Source organism: Protopterus annectens, chromosome 14.part0 (genome assembly GCF_019279795.1).
Source record: "Protopterus annectens isolate FY-2018-M chromosome 14.part0, PAN1.0, whole genome shotgun sequence".
NCBI classification, from domain to species: domain Eukaryota; kingdom Metazoa; phylum Chordata; order Ceratodontiformes; family Protopteridae; genus Protopterus; species Protopterus annectens.
This window is the reverse complement of record NC_056748.1, coordinates 932,653,029-932,675,907: the sequence shown is the minus strand read 5'-3', so window position 1 is coordinate 932,675,907 and position 22,879 is coordinate 932,653,029. Positions and strand designations below refer to the sequence as shown.

Here is a 22,879-nt window from a genome sequence, read left to right as displayed (position 1 = left end):
ATGGCTGCAGGCTACAAGGCAAAGAGTTACAGTGATGGGACACTGCCAAGAATAAACAAGGTAAACTATGTAGGGAGCTTCATGGTTCTGGTGTGGCTGCAATACTTTAACGTAATGCTCTATCAACAGTATAAAATATAGTATAAATGCTTTAATTATAGAAAAGGCTAACAATGGACCCAGCACCATGGTGCAAAAAGTTGAAGCCTTGACTGTGACCCAGGACCCAGCACTATGGCGCAAAAGGTAGAAGCCTTGACTGTGACCCAGACAACTGGGTTTCAATTAGAAAACTTGGCAGTACTGGAGCCAGGTGGGGAAAAGCAGAGCAAGCTTTCAATGGGGAGTATATATGCCCCAAGGGGCACATGTGCAAAGTCTGATTTCTCTGGTGGAGATCGGGGAAACAACCAAGTGGTGCATCTTGATGATATCAATCCATTTTGAAAGTGAAGAGTGTTTTAGCAATGATGCTCATTCCACATGCCATCTCTAAGTGGGTACTGGGGCTAGAGTTCAAGTATAAAAAAACACCACAAAGGCAGCCTTTTTAACATGCCATCTTTGTTCACTCATTATTGATAGTAAAGGTTAAACAATGGCCACTGGCTAAGTGGAGGCTGATAACTGGCTGGCAGTGGGGTCAAACTGGGCCAAAAGACAAATACTTGAACAACTGCAGAGAAAAGGATGTGTAGTATGAAAGTATATGGCAAGTCTGAAAGAGAGCTACAGACAATCAATTAAAACAAATTTAGAATTATGAGCTAGGCAATGGTAACCCTGATACACATCAAATGAGTAAAAAGACTCTGAATGATCCGTGGCAAGACCCCAACTGTAGTACTAACCACAGTTCAGAACAATGCAGCAAGACTGCTGCAAGAGATTAGAGTACTTTTACAAGAAAAATGTATGGCATGAAGGAAGGTTGCATTAAAAGAAACTTTAGGAGATGAAGCTCTTCCCACCTAAACACATCAGAGATGGGAAGACATGATGTGGGAGCTTAAGGTTATAAAGACTACCCTGAAAAGGCAAAAAGGGAGAACAAGATACAGACATTGGATCGATTTGTCTCTAGAATTGAGATTATCAGGGCTGTGGACCCTATCCTATTGCTCTGGATTACACTCCTCCTACATGTCAAGCAATGCAATTCCTTATGTACCTTTAAATACAGTTTAAGAATAAGTGGATGGGAAACCTAAAGTACACTCCAGAGATTACATAAAGTGTAGTGCCTGAATGTGGTTACTGGTAACATACACATGGCCGATGGTCTAACAGCCTTACATTACCCACGATTCCTAGCCAAAGGATGAAATACAACATGGATGGCAAAGAAAAGGCATAGGATAGGTTGAGAGCAGAGAAGTGTAGTGAACAGAAAAAAGAAGTTATGTCCTCACCATAACGTTCCATCTGAGTAGGTAACTTCATTTGTCTGCAACCTGTGGGTATCGGATCAGAATCGGATCCGAGCCGGCAGCTTTCCAAGCTAAAAGATCTGAGCTCAGAGCTCCTCCCCCTACCCATAATGCCCTGCCATCTCCCTCTAACCCTTAGATCGAGTTTGCCAGAAAAAAAGGCAATAGAAATTCTATAACCTAGGAAAGGATTACAATACGTTCCAGTGATGTCAAGTGAACAAGGACATACCCTGATCCGTTGATAACGAACTAAGGGTCCGGGGGATGGAGGGAGGGTCAGTTGCAGACAAATGAAGTTACCTACTCAGATGGAATGTTATGGTGAGTACATAACTTCTTTATCTGAAGTAGTTAACTTCATTTGCTCAGCAACCTGTGGGACAGAGTCCTCAGCTACCAGCAACTTGGGAGGCCCTTATGGAAGGATATTCCAGAGCACTGCACAGCCGAACGGATGCACGTCCTCTGGATATTAAATCCAGTTTATAGTGTGTAATAAAAGTATGAGAGGAAGCCCAAGTAGCTGCTGAACAAATGTCGTCCAAAGAAATCCTTGACCAGAAAGCAGCAGAAGTAGCCATAGATTGGGTAGAATGGGCTTGCACGCTTAGGGGCTCAGGATGACCAGAACTTTTGTATGCTAGGAGAATGCACTGGGAAATCCATCTGGCTAAGGTTACTTTAGTGACTGGTTTCCCCAGACAGGATTTTGCAAAGGAAACAAAAATGATTTTCAAAGATCGGCTGTTCTGTTTAAGTAAAAATGTAACTGTCTGTGAACATCCAGACAATGAAGTCTGTATTCTCCTTTGTTTTGGAAATTTGGAAAGAAGATAGGTAGATTGATGGACTGGTTGATGTTGGCTTCTGAAGTCATTTTGGGCAGAAAAGAGGGATTAGTCCTGAGGGAGACCCTGTCTTTATGAAAGATGATGTATGGAGGCTTGCTGCAAAGAGCGTGAAGCTCCGATATCCTTCTAGCAGAAGTAATGGCAATCAGGAAGGCCGTTTTCCAAGATGCATATTTTAAGTCGACTGAAGCCACGGGTTCAAAAGGAGGCGCAGTCAGAGCTCGAAGAACTACGGTAAGATCCCATGGAGGCACTGCATCTTTAATAGGGGGTCTTAACATAAAAGTTCCTTTCATGAATGTTTTGCAAATCTTGGAGGACGCTAGGGGCCCTGAACTGTTTCCAATGTGGTAGTGGGAAATAGCTGCTAACTGAACTTTAATAGTAGAAGCACTAACTCCTTGATCAAAGGTGAGAGAGAAAGTCTAGAACTGCTGGGACAGGAGCTGTGAAGGGGTCCAAGTTCCTATGCTCCGCCCAGACAGAGAAACGTTTCCATTTACTCTTGTAGATTTTCCTGGTAGACGGTTTATGGGCGGCCACCAGGATGGCCTTAACCGAGGAAGATATACCGGGAGTCCTAACCATTAGGGGAACTGGATCAAACAAGCTAAGAGCTTGAGGTAGTCCAGGTCGGGGGTCTTCAATCCAAAAGGATGAGAGATTAGATCCGGATCGGGATCCAAGAAACAGGGAAGATGTACTAGGTGAGATCACAGGTAAGGGAGCCAGGTTTTATGAGGCCAGAATGGGGCTATGAGGATAACTCTGTTCCCCAACCGACGAGCTTTCTGCAAGAATTTTGTCATCAATGGAAGAGGAGGATAAGCATACAGAAGACCGGATGGCCAAGCATGAACTAGAGCATCTCTTGGGGCTTCCCCTGGTGGAGGAATCAGAGTGAAGAACTCGCTGCACTTTGTGTTCGGAGGCGAAGAGATCGCAGCAAGGTTGACCCCATTGGAAGAAGATTTGTTCCACTACTGCTGGATTCAGAGATCACTCGTAAGGAGAGAGGATCGTCCGACTCAACCTGTCCACCAAGATGTTTGACCAACCCGGGATGTGCATTGCTATGAGAAAGCGGTTGGTGGATATCACCCATTCCCATACTCTCATTGCCTCCCTGCAAAGTGGATAGGATCTGGTTCCCCCTGTTTGTTAATGTTAATGTACCAGACTACCGACATGTTGTCTGTTTGAAGTGCAATAGTTCCTGTAGGAACAAGGGGATGGAGAGCCTACAACCCTAGAAGCACCGCCCTCATCTCCAGGATATTGATATGCAGTGAGGTCTCTGTGAAAGTCCACGTGCCTTGGACGGATCTGCCCATTCAATGCCCCCCCCCACCAGTGGAGAGATGCGTCTGTGGTCACCGTGACTTGGGGAGGGGGTATAACAAAGGGACGGCCTTCTCAAATATCTCTGGAGCGGAGTCACCAAAGAAGCGACTCCCTGCAAATCCTGCTGAGGTGAATAGGAGTAGACAGGGGGTGAAAGAGAATGGACCATTGAACTTATAATGTCCATTGAGGGATTCTCATCTTCAGGCGAGCGAAGGGCGACAGATTGATGGCCGCTGCCATGGATCCCAGGGCCATCAGGACTAGTTCCGCTGGGGGAGCCGATGATTGTAAGAGGTCTAGAATGTCAAGACTTAGACTGCGAAGTCTGTCCACTGTTAGAAATACTCTGGATTGAGTAGTGTCTATCCTGGTCCCTATGAAGTCCAAAATTTGAGTAGGCTGAAGAGATGGTTTCTGGTGGTTTATTGTGATCCCTAGGTGACGGGCTAGGTGTAAAAAGTAGTTCCTGCCTGAGCAGAGTTGATGACTGATGGGGGCGGTTAGGAGCCAGTCGTCCAGGTACGGAAAGACCTGTATTCCCTGAAGCCTCAGGTGGGCCCCTACAACTGCCATGACCTTGATGAACACCCTGGGGGCTGTGGTGAGACCGAAGGGTAGGCCCCTGAACTGATAATGGCTGGCTCCCAGCCGAAAGCGGAGGAACCTTCTGGATCATCTGTCCATCAGAATGTAGTAGTACGCATCCTTGAGGTCTATCGAGCACATCCAGTCGTTCTCCTGCAAAAGAGGGAGAATGGATTGAATAGTGACCATCCAGAATTTTTCTTTGGCGATTAACAGGTTGAGTTGACAGGTCGAGAATGGGTCTAAGTCACCCGTATTTTTTTGGCACTAAAAAGAACCTGGAGTAAAAGCCTGATCCGGATTGTTCTGGGGGGAACGCGTCTGATAGCTCTTTTTCTTAGCAGCTCTCGAATTTCTGATGCTGCTGCCTCCCTCTGATCGGGTGGAACATCGGGGAGTTTTATTGATCGGGGAGGGTGGGATAGGAAAGGAATTGAATAGCCTCTGGATAGGATTCGGAGACTCCCATTTCGCTAGGTATTCCGAGAAGCGCCCCCCGACTGCCTCCAGAGAAGAACAGCCGGGCAGCCCCTCAGGGCTGCTGCGTGGGTCGATCCGAAAAAGGTACTCTCGACCCAAAGTTCTTCGGACTCCCTCTGCCCCTGGGTCAGTGTCCACCCTGTCCTCTGCCTCTGAAGGACGAGGGATCCAGAGCGAAACGGAATTGTTGAGATTTCTGGAACCACATTTTCTTCTATCCTCTTTGGTTCCTGGAGTAGGACCTCTTGAGGAGCAGAGAAGCGGATCCCAACGGCAGGCAACATCTTCCCATCTTTGTCGGTCTGGAGGAGCGTATTGCGGACGGTTTTGCCAAAGAGCATAAAACCATCAAAAGGGGTGTTCGCGAAGGATGCCTTGAAGAGTTCCGCAAAATCGCAGAGATGGAGCCAGGCCTGTCTACGTAAGATGCCCGTTCCGCTAGCTCTAGCCGCTCCCTCCATCGCATAGGAGAGAAGCCGCATAGATGTGTTGATGATAGACTTGAGAGTGGCCATTCGAGCCAAGAAGGTCCGCTTGTCCTCTCCCGACATGGCCTCTGGGGGTGACACAGCGTACTCCTTAATCAGGTCCTGCTGGAGCCGAATCACGTGTGCCATATAAATTTAGTGACCTTACAGAGAAGGTCGCTGAAGAGAAAATCTGCTTTCCCAAATGGTCCATCATCCGAGACTCCTTGTCTGGAGGATGTACAGAGGAACTCTCCTGTGCTAATTCCTTTTGAGTGGCAGCCGCCACCACCATGGCATCCACTGAGGCACCCTTGCTCCAAACTGTCCTCTCCGGTTGAGGGCTGAGGATCCTGTCCGGTCTATTAGGTATTGGCTCGACAGTGTCCGGCTCCTTCTATGCCCTGGTAGTTATGAGGTCTACCAGGGGGTCGGTGGGAGGGGACACCCAAGAGGTAGATGGGCCCGTGTCAAACACTTCCAGAAACACAGACTCATCCGAGGAAGGTTTTTGGGCAGACCACACCCCTCTAATGCGCAACATTTCCATAATGTCTCCGAAGGAGACGTCTTCGGGGGGTGGTGACCTTCGGGAACCTTCTCCTTCCTCCAAGTCTGTGTCCTCTGTGAGGGACTCGGGTGAGTCCAAGTGCCTCCTCTTGCACTTCCGTTTGTGAGGGACCTCTTCGGGGGGGGGGGGGGGGGCTGTCCCGAGGAGGCCTCACCAACAATGCCCTGTTCCTCCAGGGGAACTATCTGGGACGTAGACGTAGGCTGTCCCTGGGGCCGGATGATGGAGGACAGGCCCGTCAGAGGGAATGGTGGGTGGATCCATAGCAAGAGCCTGGGGCCTCGAATCCCTCGAAAGAACCCTCTCACCGACGTCGAACGCAGAGGGAGAACTGCTTTCTCTTGGATCCGAAAGCAGTCTCCTCGGATCTGGCGAGTGGATCAGCGCTGGGGATGATCCGATCAGATCCAAAAGAGCAGTGCGCTCCGTCCTCAACGGAGCCGAAGGCCCACTAACTCCTCCGGATCAGACGCTCAACCCACGGCCCCGAGAGCTCGGATCCAAAAAAGGATCAGACAGACTTGAGGGTAGAGTCGGCGCCAAAGTAGAAAACACTGTCTGCGCCATCACCCCGGCTCCGAAGCTAGATGGATCCGACTGCTCCGAAACCCGAAGGTGGGTTGGAGAAGGAGCAATGGGAGTGAAAAAGGGGGGTCGAGCTCCCCCCCAGAGGGGGGGGCAAGAGCACTCCCATCTGCATCTGGGCCTGCAGAAATAGACGCATCATCCGGTCCATGTCAGCGTCGGATAAACTTCTTGTAGATCTGGACGAAGCCGCCGAGGCCGGCCGGGAAGGCCGCCTAGATGACCTCGAAGGTGACCGGGTCTCCTCCTCTGGCTCCGGGGAGAAACGTGGTGAACGAAGCCGGGAGGGGGAAGACCTGGAGACCTTGAGGGGAGAGGCAAGCTGCTTGGACGGCGGGCCCGAAGGGACAGATTCGGATCGCCCCGTGGCTGCGGTGCCCATCTTTTTCCCACTCTCGCTCCCCCTCGTCTCTCTTTCTACCATCCCTTTCCTCCTGGACCAAAGAGGGAGGTTGAGTCCCGGCCAGGGGATCAGAAGCGGTAAGTGGGGCAGCCGCAGCTGGTGCTACAGATGAGGAGGAGGTCGAAGTGGAATCCGGGGGCAAAAGGCCCGCAAGGATTAACTTCGTCCTCCTAGCCCTCAAAGCCCTGGGGTTGAAGGCTGCACAAATAGTGCAGCCTGAAGAGAGGTGATCAGCCCCCAGGCAAATAATGCACCGTGTGTGGCCATCCGCTGGGGACAGCTTATGGCCACACTCAAAAGGCCCACACTCACACACCGTCACACACAGGCATGGGTGGGAAAAAAGCTAAAAAAAGAGAAGAGAGTTTTGTTAAAATTAGCTAAATTTACTAAAAGAGTTAAAAGGGATTCAGTCAAGCAAAGGTATAGAAAATTTTGACAGGAAATATATATAAAAAAGCCTAAACTCACGATACCACTATTGGAGCTCATTCTAATAAGCTTACAGAAGCTGCGGCAAACGAGATCTGAAGGTTACAGGGAGATGGCAGGGCATTATGGGTAGGGGGGAGAAGCTCGGAGCTCGGATCTTTTAGCTTGGAAAGCTGCGGCTCGGATACGAATCGGATCAGATACCAACAGGTTGCTGAGCAAATGAAGTTAACTACTTCAGATCAGGCTATTTAAAAGCATTTTACAGCCAAACTAAAAAACGTTAACAGTCTTTCTGCCTCTGTTTCAAGGGAAAAGAAAGAGTGTGGCCACTGAAGTGAGGGGGATTAATCACTGCAATAGACTCGTTTGCCTACATACATTAGAGTGTGCTGTGAGGGGGTGGAGGCAGAGGAGACTTCAGAAATATGAAAACTAAAAGATAGAGAACTATTCAGAATGTATGCCAAGCTTGAGCAACCAGTGGAAAAAAAATACAGCAAGATACAAACTATGAATATAATGGATAATGTTGAAGGTTCAAGTCCTAGAAGGGGGGGGGTGAAAAAAATCACTGATCAGCAACTATAACACCGTTTTACTAAGTGATCCCATTTCAAGAGCAACTTAAAATAAAATCAGTTTCTTTTTTTTAAATGTGCTTGTGTTGCAATTGTCGTTATGCTGCCAAGATTTATGCTGTTCTGTTACCCAGATATTCTCATTCCTATTTAAGCATCTGCACCTTATGGTTCTGTACTATACTGTCATGCTGTGCTTAACTTATGCAGTATGCTCCATGAATATTGTGCTATTTTACTCTCTGAATACTCCCTTTATCAAACAGGTTTTATGCACATATGCAATATAATCTGCAGTATGCACGTTTTTAAAATTAAACTCACAGTTACTAAAACCTGTACTTTAATATAGCAAAAATGTCACTTTTGTTGCACACTTCTCCTAAAAACAGTACATACAGCCACTCAGGAATGACACTTGGAACTGCCCTTTCAGACTATAATCTTCACACAGTGGATAGCTAGATCAAAGAACAAAAGCTCAAGAGCCCTTAATGTACTTTTATGAAGTTATCAGCAAAATCATGTAAACTCTCTAGTATGGCACCAGCCTAGCATTACTACAGACACTACTCACTTGCATCTCTACAACTACCCAAGCTTTTGCCCGTGTAAGTATTCATAGAGAACGAGCCGATCTGGAAGATCTTTCCCTGGAGGGAACCATGGTTTTGACACATGCAGGAAGAGAAGGTCTGGCAAATTCTCTGCGGAAGATACTCATCCTATAGTGCAGAGGGATGCAATAATGGTTACACACCAGTCATCCAGGTTCAGACAATGACCCAGATGATGAAGAAACCAGAGGAGTAATGGCAGTGTGCAATTTATGGTAGCTTACCCATCTCGGCAGCGGTGAAATGTGCAAGTCCTGCCTCAGGTGTGCCAAATGAGGGAAGTGTCTAAAGGAGCTCAGGAACATAAGCCCTGCTAAGGTGTGTTGGCACTTTATAGCACTATTGTTGTATGGCTATATCTACATTGGGCTCGACTCTGCAAGCAGTGTACCGCATCTGCCCTGCAGAGACAGGGCAGCACATACAAAAATCCCCAATTTTCTTCTCTTTTCCCACATTCTCTTAACAAAGGAGGAAGACATAAGTAAATGGAACCTCAGGGAAGGAAGATTGATGGTCATTGGGGGGGGGGGGTAAAAATAAGGTACAAGAATGTCTCCTTAGAGAGAAGCAAGTCACAACCAGCACTGTAAGAGGCAGCCAAAATACCTTCCCTCAGAAAGTCCTGCGAACAATGGCATCCAAAAGGAATGTGCCATCCTACATGCATCCTGTTAATGTTTGCTGAATAGCAGCAGCAGTATGACTTGCAAAACAGTAGTACCAGCTGGCACCAACAACTATACATATCTTTGCAGATCTGGTCCAAAACATTCTAAACAAAATCAACCAGATCTTTGATCTTTTTCCCCTTACAGCTGAACAATCCAGGTTCATAAATCAAAACACAGGTTACCACTGGAACAAAGTTAATCTATGCTGGCACAGCAGCTTAAAGATGAGTTGCTCTGCTTGTTAGTAAACCTCAAGTTTTTCAGAAAACCTTTTGCAATTAACTCATTTTAAAGTTTCATGATATGTACTTCAGAGAGATTTAAATGAGAGGCACACTTACATTTTACCCAAGTTACAGGACTGGATTTGGAAGGTAGATACTTGGCAGTTGAACTAAACAGAGATCTGAGGCCAACACTGCGTAACATGGTCAAGGGTGTAGGATGATATTCTTACTAAAAAAACACCTGAAGAAAAAAGTGAGAATAATTACAAATGGAAATGAAACAAAACAAAAACACAATAGCAGTTAAAGGTTACAAAATGAAACAGTTCTGATGCTCCTTCTTGAGCAATGGTATTGCCACAAATTAAACGAGAACACACAATCGGTTATCCTATCTGCAATTCATATGGAAAACGCACACGTCATGCTTCTTGTTATAAAAACAGACTACTACAACCATGACAGGATTACAGAACTACTCACCTGCATCTCTACAGAAGTTATCCTATGATCAACAAACTGGTTGCTACAAACTGCAGATACAATACTTCCTGTACTATTTGCCAACTTGCAAACTATGATTATTCTGTCTTAAAGCAAAATAAACAAATATTCCTCTAATTTTTTAACAAAATCAAACTTTTTGCAAAAACTCTGCTATGATTACCATATTTTGCAGTTTATTCATCTGAATACCTGTCTCTTTCTTGAATATTTAAAAAAAATTTAGATAAGATAAACCATTTTCCATCCATGTACAGCCTTCACCTCAACAGCTCCTATAGCCATCAGTCACAAAAACTGAAGTACGTCAGTAATCATCTCTCCTGCATAGCAGTGTGTGAAAATAAATTGTACCTTCAACGACCCAACAGAATTGGCAGTATTTCAGAAAATTCACCATCCAGTATCCAGTTTCCTATAGACTAAGATCAACCACATCTATAGTACAAGTATATACAGAAATATTTTACACACCTTAGTAACCCTGGTATCCACTGAGTGCCAGTCAGCATGAGGGTATGAAGGATTACAATTGGTTTGCCAATCACAACTTGTTTATCACCTCGAGAGGTGAATCTTGGCATCCATGATGAACGCACATAACATGTTATGACTGGAGATCTGATCATGAATGATTTTTTGCAGTGCATAGAGATCTGTCTGCTACATGTACTACTAGGCATTAAAAACAGTAATGTGTTGTGCCAGTTTTGAAAGCCAGTAATGCTGTTGGGAACTGCTATACATCTTTACATATTTCCTGTGCAAAGCAGCAGCTGGTTCCCAAATGCATTTTTACAGAGAGTGCAATATATACAGCAGAGAGCAATGGAGTTGGAAGTAACTCATTTGTTAAAGGTGCTTAACACTATTAGCAACACTTAGAAGGGTGCTTAAGTCTTGTGCTATAGTACATTTGAACCAGGAGATCATATAACGATATTTGAGCATAACGGCACACCATGCACTACATACGCATCATGCACACTAGTGATATTACAAATTATTATATACCCTTGTACACAAGAAGGGAAATGCTATGCATCTCTCTGAAGGGGCCTTAAAATAAGAGGGATACAAGTTTGAGCAACTAAACATGAAAACTCATGCAAGCAAAACAGAATGCCAAAATTTAAATCAAACCCTACCTCTCAAACGAATTAGGATACTATCATAGGCAGAGGTGTTCCTTAAACAGTCGCTAAGGGCTTGCTCCCTTTTTAACAGTGAAATTTTACATTCAATGGAAAACGAAACAATACTGCAAACAAAAAAATGCAATCAAGTAACAAGGAGAGATTCAGAAGAGAGAATTACTCCCAGACTGCTTGGAAAAGAAGTACAGTCAGCATCAACTTTACAGTCCTGACATGCAAAAAAGACAGCACCACAGTCTAAGAACGCAAAGAAAAAATAACCAGTGCTTTTAAAAATATGACAAAATCCTACATCAAATTCTGCAGGAAAAATACTGAAAAAGAGCTTAAACCAGGCATGGAAAAAATTTAACTCTTACAACTTACACACATATGTAGTACGGCAAGGAAAAATTATTTAACCTCCCAATGCTGAGCACCTGAAATGAAGGCTCTGGTGAGCTTGTACATCAGGATTACAAGATAAAATTACTAAATAAGACATAAATAAGCATCACTTGACTCTTGAAAAATGTATGAACTTTTGTCTGTGTTATCCCTGTACAACACCATCCTGATTCGCACTGTATGTTTGGGTTGTGTCTGAAAAAGGTTCACAAGCCGATCCCAAAATCGGTACACTTTCCCTAGAGAAGGTCTTATCAGTTGATGCTGTAACAACTTGCACACAAGACGTTCCTTGGTACATCTAATCGTGGATAGAGTGGTATGTAAACAAGTGCTGTATCTGCAGGCAACTGTCAAAACATTAAAAGTGACTTGGACACAAGCTTTTAGTATTACTATAAGGTACAGCTTTTAAACAATTACAAGAATACCAGGCATTGGTGAGACAATGCTCCAACTCATTGTTATTAATATTTTCTCAAGTTCCAAGACTAGATTTCCACTCTACATTTAAAGAAAGAAATGTTAATTAAGAACTTAAAGTCAAAAGCAGGGCAACTATTACGCTGAGCTGGAATTCTAAATGCAGTCATAGTACAGCAGAACTGGCAACAGATATAGAAATAATGAATAGGTCTTAAAGTACCATTTAGATTTTGTAACAAAGTATATGAACAGAATAACATAATAATGCAGCTGCTGTGATCCGTTTCATTTATGTTAAAATGTGACTTTCAACACATCAACTAACAGTCCTACAGGAATGCTGAATCTCTCAAACAAGCATGTACAGTGAATCCAATTCCACACACTTAAAAACACAGAAACCCTTCCTCAAATCATACACTCAGCATTGCTTCTATAGTCCTACCACACATACCACAATTATTACACTGTGATTAGTATTCATGCAGTGTATGTTCTTTTAGTATTAATTTAACACGTCAGCACCTGCAGAAGGAATTCACAGCCCGAGAAAAGTTGAAAGTCAGCAGCAATAAATGTAGGATTCCTGATGATGATAATCCACTCAGCAGAGGAATAAACAGGATTAGCAAACTACGGCCAATAAAACCAGCATGTAGGCAGTCTCAGAAATCTCTCCTCTGCTTCACTGGCAAGATGATGAAACATTACAAGAAGTTACAGCACTGCACACCCAGATGTTTTGCATCACTGCAAAGTACACGTAACCATTCCAAATAAAAGGGATCCGTAACCGAGCAGAAAAGTAACAGTATTAGCAGGCAGAAGAATCCCCCAGTATCGGAGATGTGGGAAGTATTCTAAATGTTATATCGCAGAAAGAAAACACAGCATTCTTCAGACTACCTCCTTTACCAAAGGCAGCATACATACTCGATGTTAGTTTAGAGGGATCAAAATCTGCTACTGTGTGCATCACACAGAAATGCTGACAATTTGAAAACAAAAACAGCCAAAAATTATAAATTACCAGATAAAACTGAACTAATTAATAGAGTAATATTAATTAGGGTTACAACCTGTCCCACTTTAAGCAGGACAAGCCCTATTTGCACAGTCTCTCATGCGAAAAAAACATGAAATGCTAAATATAAAAAAATACTTTGTGTCCTTTAATAGTTGTGTAAATTTTATTATTTTGTATTTGAAAAACCTAAATATGTATTTATTGAATATTTGATTACTGGGAAAGTACGACCGGGTAAAAGCTCATTCTCAGCAGAGGCCCATGAAGAAAAGTTCCAAAGTGTTACGAAATATTTTAAGAAAAATACTTTTACAGTCTTTAAAAATAATACAAAATCTACTATAGTTTAAGTAATTATACCAAATTAAACAAAAAAAATGAAAAAAAATGGATAACAAGAGAAAATGATTTAATATGTAAAGAAATTTTAGCCAGTTTACAGAGAAGTTAAAAGGTAAGTTAGTATAACACAAACAGGAAATACAATATGAGGTGAGAGAAAAGCAGGCTTAGAGTACATTTAGAGTGAAAGCCAAGAAACTGTTAAAAGTAAGGCGGTGAATGAAGAAGGCACAGCAAGCAAATGTAAGGTATGAAGGTTTTCTATGATGTTGAGTCACAGGTGGTTGAGTCTTCATATGGTCCATGCGCTTCTGTGAAGGTAGGAATGCAGAATTCTGGTATACCTGACACAAACACCAAACCTCGATACTCCCCACCACTCTGGACACAGGAACAGCAGTTAATGTAGGTGTTAGGCATTCTGACATTCGGGATGTGTGGATTTGGCCCCCTGTGACTTGACATAATGATAGTAAATCAGTATGAATAGGTATCTGTTCACATTTAATTTATCCGGATGTTGAGCAAGCAGAGAGCTAGACTTTGGCTAGGAAATCTTTCAGAATGGTTTATGAAGGATGGGAGGGACGGTGTTGACCTGTTGGACACAGGTAAGGAGTTCCAGGCCTTACAACATGGTTATAAGTACAGACAATGCCCAGTAGATATGATATGTCTTTGGAAAGAAAGTGTTGGCCAATGGATCGCAATGACTGCCTGGAAATACAGTTTTGTACAATGTTATTTAGTTCTAGACAAGCAGATGGATGCTGAATAATTTTATAAGTGGTAAGAAGTGGTGTACATGTTGATGGGGTAGTTCTAACCAATTTAGGCTTTTTAGTTTTAGTGTTAAACAGCTCTTGGTTCTGAAAGAGATTTGCTGCAAATTTAGCAATTCTGGTAAAGCATTGTTCAAGTTTTGATTTTTGTGATGCCTAAAAGTTAGTAAGGATGGGAAGATAAGTAGTGGCAGGTGTAGTTTTACTTGGGTTGGTAAGAAAGTTTTTGGATCTATAAAGCATCCTTAGTTTTTGATTTATTATTATTTCTTTTATTTTACATTTAGTTTACCGGGACAGTCCGACTGGATACATGTCCATTTTCAGCAGAGGCCCGGGGAGAAAAGCTCCACATAGTCAAACATACAAAAGGTTACACAAGAAGTTAGATAACAATTAGAATATATATATAAAAAAAAGTGGTAATATACCTTATGTACATTGGTTTAGTAATGTTCCCTAGTAGGGACTCACAGTTCTCAGACAGACATACAAAGGTTACACAAGTTAGAAAACAATTAGAATATATAAAATCAAAGTGGTAATATATCTTATGTACATAGGGTTACACAAGAAGTTAGAAAACAATTAGAATATATATATAAAAAAAAGTGGTAATATACCTTATGTACATTGGTTTAGTAATGTTCCCTAGTAGGGACTCACAGTTCTCAGACAGACATACAAAGGTTACACAAGTTAGAAAACAATTAGAATATATAAAATCAAAGTGGTAATATATCTTATGTACATAGGTTTAGTAATGTTCCCTAGTAGAGGCTCACAGTTCTCATGGACAGACACAATTACAAGTATGATTGTAACACACAGTTAAGCCCCTAGTAGGGACGCTCAGTTCTCATGGACAGACGCAATTACAAGTAAGATTGGATACATAGCATGGTGATGTAGTTAGATGTTATGATAATTACTGATTATGCTATGATAATTACTGAATATGCTATATTTACTGATTATGCTATTGTTTTATAACTTAATCTGGGTTGATACACGGGCATAGCCAGTTCAATCTGAGATGCTGTTTGAGGTTTGTTTTCAAGAGACTTTTGGAGGATTGTAGGGTTATATAGTTTGGCAAGGCATTCCAGGTTTTGTCAACAAAGTTGGTGAACAGGGATTCACCAGCCGAGTTATTAGCTTTGTGGGTTTGGACCAGTAATTTGTCGGCTGACCTTGAGGATCTCAGGTTGCTATATGGCTTAATATTTATGAGAGGGGGTATCTTTAGGGTGGTACAGAACTTTGCGCGCTATTAAGAGTTGATAATTGAATTGAATTAAGCCGGGCAGTTCTAGTTGTTTCAGGTTCTGGCAGTGACTGGTTCTATAGGTGGAGCCAGTGGCGAATCTGGCAATATGGTTGTAGCTAGGAGACAACTTACTTCATTTGCTTTTATTGAGGTTTGAGAGTACAGGTGAGGCATATAAAAAAACAAACAAACAAAAAAAAACAAAAAAAAGAGGAGGGAGTAGGTGTGATCAGGCGATTTCAGTCCTAGCCAGTGGGGTTAAGAGTGTCTTGTTTTTATACAGTGATCCAAGCTTCTTATTGATGGTCTGTATGGTTTTGTTGACCTGTAGGTCAAATTTGAGATTACTGTCTATGATAACCCCTAGAAGTTTAGTGTGTTGATCTGAGGAGATAGTGGTGCCATTGTTAGATGTGACACAGAATGAAAGTGTGGCAGATCTACTAGTGGGGGTGAAGAGTAGAAGTTTAGTTTTATTGAGGTTCAGTAGTAGGCGTTGGTTGGCGAGCCAGTTCTTAATGGTGTTAAATGTACTTTGGGTTAACATTTGTAGTTCGGATGGGGAGGTGGCTGAACATGAGAGTGGAATCATCTGCATATTGAATACAGGTAGCTCTAGGGATAGCAGTGTGAAGATTATTGATAAAAATGGCAAAGACTATTGGGCCTAGTATGGAGCCTTGAGGGACACCAAGTGTGAGAGGTAGCTGACTGGAGAGTTTGCCTTGCCATAGTACCGCCTGTTGTCTAACTGTTGGGTAGGACTGGAACCACTGGATAGTGCGCGTTTTGAGGGAAATGGAGTTTAGAGAAAGAATGAGAAAAGGTTCATGGTTGACCATGTCAAAGGCTTTTGATAGGTCAAGGAAGAGGACGGAGGTTAGCCTGTGGTCATTTCTGCTATTGTTTATGGCATTAGTAAAGGAAAGGAGGGCTGAGGTGGTGCTGTGGTATGGCCTGAAGCCATGCTGGGAGTTGGATCGTAAGTTATTCTGTGTAAGGTATTGCATTAGTTGCTTGTGTACACATTTCTCCATTATTTTGGATAGTGGGGAAAGAATGGCAATGGGTCTATAGTTGGACATGTCTATTGAGCTACCACCTTTATGGAGTGGGATGACGTGGGATATTTTCCAGAGGCAGGGGACAGCATTTTTGGATAAGGTTCTGTTGATAAGGATAGATATGGGATATGCAATGGCATCTGCAGCTATTTGTAGATACTCTGCAGGGAGGAGGTCAGCAGCGAGGGTGGTAGGTTTCAGTTTTTTTAGGAGAATTTTGATAAAACTAGTGGATATTAGTTGGAGGCTAAATTCGGGGTGATTTGTGGATAAATTAGGCGTGTGGTTTAACTTGGTGACTTGCTAGGGATTGGATTGTTTCGGTGAAAAAGTTACAAGAGCTAGCTATGGTCTCTGGGGAACTATAGGTATGGTTAGCCGGGGTTGGGGTGGTAGAATGTCCTGAATTAAGTAGTTGATTTAAGCCTGCCCAGAACTTTTGGGGGTTGTTTTGGTGTTTTTGTAGGAGATTATGGTAGAAGCTTTTTTTATCCAGTAAAATAGATTTTTGTGCGTCATTCCTGAGTAGACGATATTTTAGATGGTCAAGTGAGGCTTTGGTTGTTCTCTAGCTGGCCCAGGCTTTGTTTCTAGCTTTGATTTTAGTTTGGTCTCTTTTGTGAGCCATGGTGCTGTGTTTGATCTAGACTTTACTATACGTGCTGGAGCATGGGAATCAAGGATACTTAGGAATTTAGTGTTATGAGCTACAGCCTCTTCTAATGGCAGATTTTTTAGTTTTGACCAGTCAACTGCTTGTAGTTCATTTAGGAATACTGCAGTGTCAAGGTTTTTTTTGTTTCTCACTGTTTTATATTTGGTCTGGTCAGGGTTTCCCCACCTTATGTTTTACGATATAGGTTAGAAAATGGTCTCTAAGGTTGTCAGGGAGAGTGCCAGCAGTATACAGTTGGGGTTGGTTGTTAACTAGGATCCAGTCCAGGACACTTTCCCTGTTGGTCGGTTTGTTTATCCTAGTGGGAGAGGTTATGGTCTGTTTAAACCAAGATAAGTTTATAGGAGTGTGGGGGGGGGTCAGAGGAGCAGGGGTGCCAGTCGGTGTTAAGTCACCAAGAACTATGGTTTCTTGGGGATACGTAGTGGTTAACCATTACAGGATATCCCCTAGGGTATTTAAGTTGTTGCCTGGTGGAATATATCCACAGACTATGTTTGTACTGGTTAATATGTAATTTGGTTATCTGGAGTTCAGCATTGTTGAATTGGGGTGGTTGAATGGTGTCTCTATTAACATTTAGAGTGTTTTTTGTAAAGGACTGCTATCCCACCTCCTTTCTTAGTAGCATGGTCTAACCGGTGTAGATTATATCCTGGGGGGTAGTATCTCATTGTCGGTAGTACTAGGTTTTAGCCAGGTTTCCTTAAGACACAAATGTCTGTGGAGTGGGTTGCTAGGAGTGAGTGTAGGTTGGGAACCTTATTGTTAATACTTCTAATATTTAGGTGAAATGCTAGGAGGGAACTAGTGGGAGTAAAAAGGGGTAGCCAAATTGCAATCCTGTAGACACCGTTATGCAGCAGCTGCAGTATGCTAGTGGAGGTAACTAGGAAAAGAGAGAAGCAGAGATTCTAGGGTAAGCATTAAGGCAGCAACAGGCAGTTATTTTAAAATAGTACATTGAGAAAGGTTTGGGAACTATCCGTGGTGGTGCAGCGGTAGCTTTGTTGCCTCACAGCAAGAGGTTTTCCTGTTCGATTCTCGGCTGGAGTGCGGGGAGTGCCTTCTGTGTGGAGTCTGAATGTCCTCCCCGTGGTTCGGTGGGCATTTGAAAGACATGCGTAAATGGGCATGCCTTCGTTGAAGGCTGAACGTCGACCTGGCACCTTGGCATTTGTCAAAATCTACTGCCAATCATTAGCGGACCAGAGTTCCGCTGTAGCGACCCCGAACCGGGAAAAGCCGAAAGACAACAACAGCAGCAACAACAACAGCATTGAGAAAAGTTTGGGGGGGGGTAAAGTAGCACACTTCAGTGTGGACTAGGATGCATAGCTAAGAAACCTTTAGCAAGAGAGCAATGCAGTAAACACTTGGCAGATTTTACGGATATACCAGAAAAACTAAATCATTCACAATTGTACAACTGGAGGAGTTTTTCCTGTGCAATTTTGTACATACAGATCAAATTTAAGATTACGTACACTATCATCCCTAATAATTTGCTTATGAAAAGTGACTTCAACTGTATCATCAAGGGATAGGACTTCACATTTTTTTTTTCATGAGGGGGGATTTGGGGAATTTTTTTTAAGGTTGAGCATGAGCTGTGAGTTACAAAGCCATGTTTCAGTGGCTGAAAGCTTCCCCAAGTAATTTTTTGAGATGTGCCTTGTCAGATGTGCATACGATTCAAGAGTAATCTGTGTACTGTATTAGGGAGACCTGCTGTGTGGGAGCGTAGAGGGTGTTGGTGAGGATGTTAAAGGAGTGGACAAAGGATAGAGCCTTGTGGTACACCGGTGGTGACTGGGAGGTATGGAGAAAGGGTCGAGTGCCATTTTACTGACCGATACTTATTGGGCAGGTAGCTTCTGAACCACAGAAGGGTGGGCTGAGGGAAATCCATTGAAGAGATCTGAAGTAGAAGTTTTTTGTGACAAAATGTGTTGAAGGCTTTAGTCAAGTCTAGAAATAAGGAGATGTCCAGTTTGCAGCTATCTCTAGTTTTACTGACAGTATCAATATACGTTAGAAGGGCAGTATTAGAACTATGGGAAGGTTGGAAGCCATGTTGTGTGAGGGACAGGGGGTTTTCCCACAGGAGATATTTAGCAATTTTTTTACTTTGGGGAAGGGGACAAGATTGCAATAGATCTGAAGTTAGTGATGTCTGCTGAACTTCCTCTGTGCAGAGGGATAATGTGTGTTTTTTTTTCCAAACAGTGGGAACATCAGTTTCCTTGAATGACCTATTTCTAAGGATTAAGACAGGGTAGGCAAGGCTATTGGGTTGCTATGTTAAAGGTACTTCCTCATAAGGTTATCAGCTGAAATACAGCATGGTTTGAGTTTAACAGTAGTTTTATACAAGATGTGGGCACAGGTTTGAAGGTGAAAGTGGATGAGGTGATAAGTGGCTATTGGGCAGGGTTGGAATTAGATACAGGAGAATCCTTGGTTAGGGATGCTGTATTATCTATGAAATAAGTGTTGAACGGTTTTGCAGTTTGAGTAATGAGTTATTGGGAGAGACGTTAGAGTTGAAATTTTGGCAGTGATGAAGACTTCAATCGCTGTCCAGAATAATTTTGGTATTGTGTTTACTATTACTCTGAAAGTTATTATAGCACAGTTTTTTGCCTTTGTTAATTAATTTGATTTTTAGTACGATGGCAAAGCATTCTGAAGTTCACAAGATATTGTGGTGTTTTATATATCTTTGCCATTATTCCATTCTTTTTCTCTGTCCAGCATTATCATTCTAATCCTTTTGGATAGCAAAACTGCATCGATTGCTTTTAGTGTCTTTCTTCTAGGAGTTAAGACTATTTAAGATATTCAGTAAAGTTGTACTGAATTAAATTTACAGCATCATATAAGAGGAGGAATTCTATGAATTTTCAGATAATAGATGATATGGTAGTAATGAACATTTCTGAGTTAAACTTGAGAAGGCTGCATACTGTTTTATAAACATGCTATTTAAGTAGATGTGTGAGATAATTATTGAGACATAGTACCAGAGGAAGGGTACTTGCAAGGGACTAATATGGAATTTGTGGCAGAGCTCCTGTAGTAACGGGGTCAGACATAGTGACCACAGACTATTTTCAATGCCAAAATTCTCAGTAAAACCGTACGGAAGATGGGCCTTGTGGCACAGCTTCTTCATTATTGGGGTAGGGTGCAATGACCACAAGCTATGAAAGGAAACGAGAGAAAAACTCTAAGCTCTCATGTTATATTCAGTCAATAAAGCTAAAAAGAAGTTACATACTCACCATAATGTTCCATCTGAGTAGGTAACTTAATTTGTCTGCAACCTGTGGGTATCTGATCCGATTTGGATCAGAGCCAGCAGCTTTCCAAGCTAAAAGATCCAAGCTCCTGCCCCCTACCCATAATGTCCTACCATCTCCCTCTAACCCTCAAGTCGAGTTTGCAAAAAAAAAAGGCAATAGAAATTCTATAACCTAGGAAAGGATTACAATACGTTCCAGTGATGTCAAGTGAACAAGGACATATCCTGTTCCGTTGATAACAAACTAAGGGACCGGGGGGATGGAGGGAGGGTTGGTTGCAGACAAATGAAGTTACCTACTCAGATGGAATGTTATGGTGAGTACATAACTTCTTTATCTGAAGTAGTTAACTTCATTTGCTCAGCAACCTGTGGGACAGAGTCCCCAGCTACCAGCAACTTGGGAGGCCCTTATGGAAGGATATTCCAGAGCACTGCAGAGCCAAACGATGCATGTCCTCTGGATATTAAATCCAGTTTATAGTGTGTAATAAAAGTATGAGAGGAAGCCCAAGTAGCTGCTGAACAAATGTCGTCCAAAGAAATCCTTGACCAGAAAGCAGCAGAAGTAGCCATAGATCGGGTAGAATGGGCTTGCACGCTTAGGGGCTCAGGACGACCAGAACTTTTGTATGCTAGGAGAATGCACTGGGAAATCCATCTGGCTAAGGTTACTTTAGTGACTGGTTTCCCCAGACAGGATTTTGCAAAGGAAACAAAGTTGATCATATTTTCGAAGATCTGCTGCTCTGTTTAAGTAAAAACGTAACTTTCTGTGAACATCCAGACAATGAAGTCTGTATTCTCCTTTGTTTTGGAAATTTGGAAAGAAGACAGGTAGATTGATGGACTGGTTGATGTTGGCTTCTGAAGCCACTTTGGGCAGAAAAGAGGAATTAGTCCTGAGGGAGACCCTGTCTTTATGAAAGATGATTTATGGAGGCTTGCTGCAAAGAGCGTGAAGCTCCGATATTCTTCTAGCAGAAGTAATGGAAATCAGGAAGGCCGTTTTCCAAGATGCATATTTTAAGTCGAATGAAGCCGCGAGTTCAAAAAGAGGCCCAGTCAGAGCTTGAAGAACTAGGGTAAGATCCCATGGAGGCACTGCATCTTTAATAGGGGGTCTTAACAAAAAAGTTCCTTTCATGAATGTTTTGCAAATCTTGGAGGACGCTAGGGGCCCCAAACTGTTTCCAACGTGGTGGTGGGAAATAGCTGCTAACTGAACTATAACAGTAGAAGCACTAGCTCCTTGATCAAAGGTGTGAGAGAAAGTCTAGAACTGCTGGGACAGGAGCCATGAAGGGTTCCAAGTTCCTATGCTCCGCCCAGACAGAGAAACGTTTCCATTTACTCTTGTAGATTTTCCTGGTAGATGGTTTATGGGCGGCCACCAGGATGGCCTTAACCGAGGAAGATATACCAGGAGTCCTAACCATTAGGGGAACTGATAAACCAAGCTGAGAGCTTGAGGTAGTCCAGGTCGGGGGTCTTCAATCCGAAAGGATGAGAGATCAGATCCGGATCGGGATCTAAGATCCAGGGAGGATGTACTACGTGAGACCGCAGGTAAGGGAACCAAGTTTGACGAGGCCAGAATGGGGCTATGAGGATAACTCTGCTCCCCAACCGACGAGCTTTCTGCAAGAATTTTGTCATCAATGGAAGAGGAGGATAAGCATACAGAAGACCGGATGGCCAAGCATGAACTAGAGCATCTCTGGGGGCTTCCCCTGGTGGGGGAATCAGAGCGAAGAACTCGCTGCACTTTGTGTTCAAAGGCGAGGCAAAGAGATCGCAGCAAGGTTGACCCCATTGGAGGAAGATTTGTTTCGCTACTGCTGGATTCAAAGACCACTCGTAAGGTGAGAGGATCGTCCAACTCAACCTGTCCACCAAGATGTTTGACCGACCCGGGATGTGAGTTGCTATGAGAAAGAGGTTGGTGGATATCGCCCATCACTGCCTCCCTGCAAAGTGGATAGGATCTGGTTCCCCCGTTTGTTTATGTACCAGACTACCGGCATGTCTGTCTGAAGTGCAATAGTTCCTGGAGGAAGAAGAGGATGGAAAGCCTGCAACGCTAGACGCACCGCCCTCATCTCCGGGACAGTGATATGCAGCGAGGTCTCTGTGAAAGTCCACGTGCCTTGGACAGATCTGCCCATGCAATGCTCCCCCCACCAGAGGAGAGAAAGTCCACGTGCCTTGGACAGATCTGCCCATGCAATGTTCCCCCCACCAGAGGAGAGAAAGTCCACGTGCCTTGGACAGATCTGCCCATGCAATGCTCCCCCCACCAGAGGAGAGATGAGTCCATGGTCACCGTGACTTGGGGAGGGGTATAACAAAGGGGCGGCCTTCTCGAAGATCTCTGGAGTGGAGCCACCAAAGAAGCGACTCCCTGAAAATCCTGCTGAGGGGAATAGGAGTAGACAGGGGGGGTGAAAGAGAATGGACCACTGAACTTCTAATGTCCATTGAAGGATTCTCATCTTCAGACAAGCGAAGGGCGACTCATGGCCGCTGCCATGGATCCCAGGGCCCTCAGGACTAGTTCCACTAGGGGAGCCGACGATTGTAAGAGGTCTAGAATGTGAAGGCTTAGACTGCGAAGTCTGTCCGCTGTTACAAAGACTCTGGATTGAGTAGTGTCTATCCTGGCCCCTATGAAGTCCAAAATT

General features: G+C 43.4%; 1 protein-coding gene across 1 annotated transcript in view; it reads right to left on the bottom strand.

Annotated features, from left to right (window-relative positions):
* ALDH18A1 (aldehyde dehydrogenase 18 family member A1) overlaps positions 1-22,879 on the bottom strand; it is a gene marked incomplete in the record, with an annotated part of 362,299 nt that overhangs the window by 290,906 nt on the left and 48,514 nt on the right. The window contains 1 exon segment of the mRNA XM_044056733.1: positions 9,368-9,494. Coding sequence (XP_043912668.1) covers positions 9,368-9,455 — 88 coding nt within the window.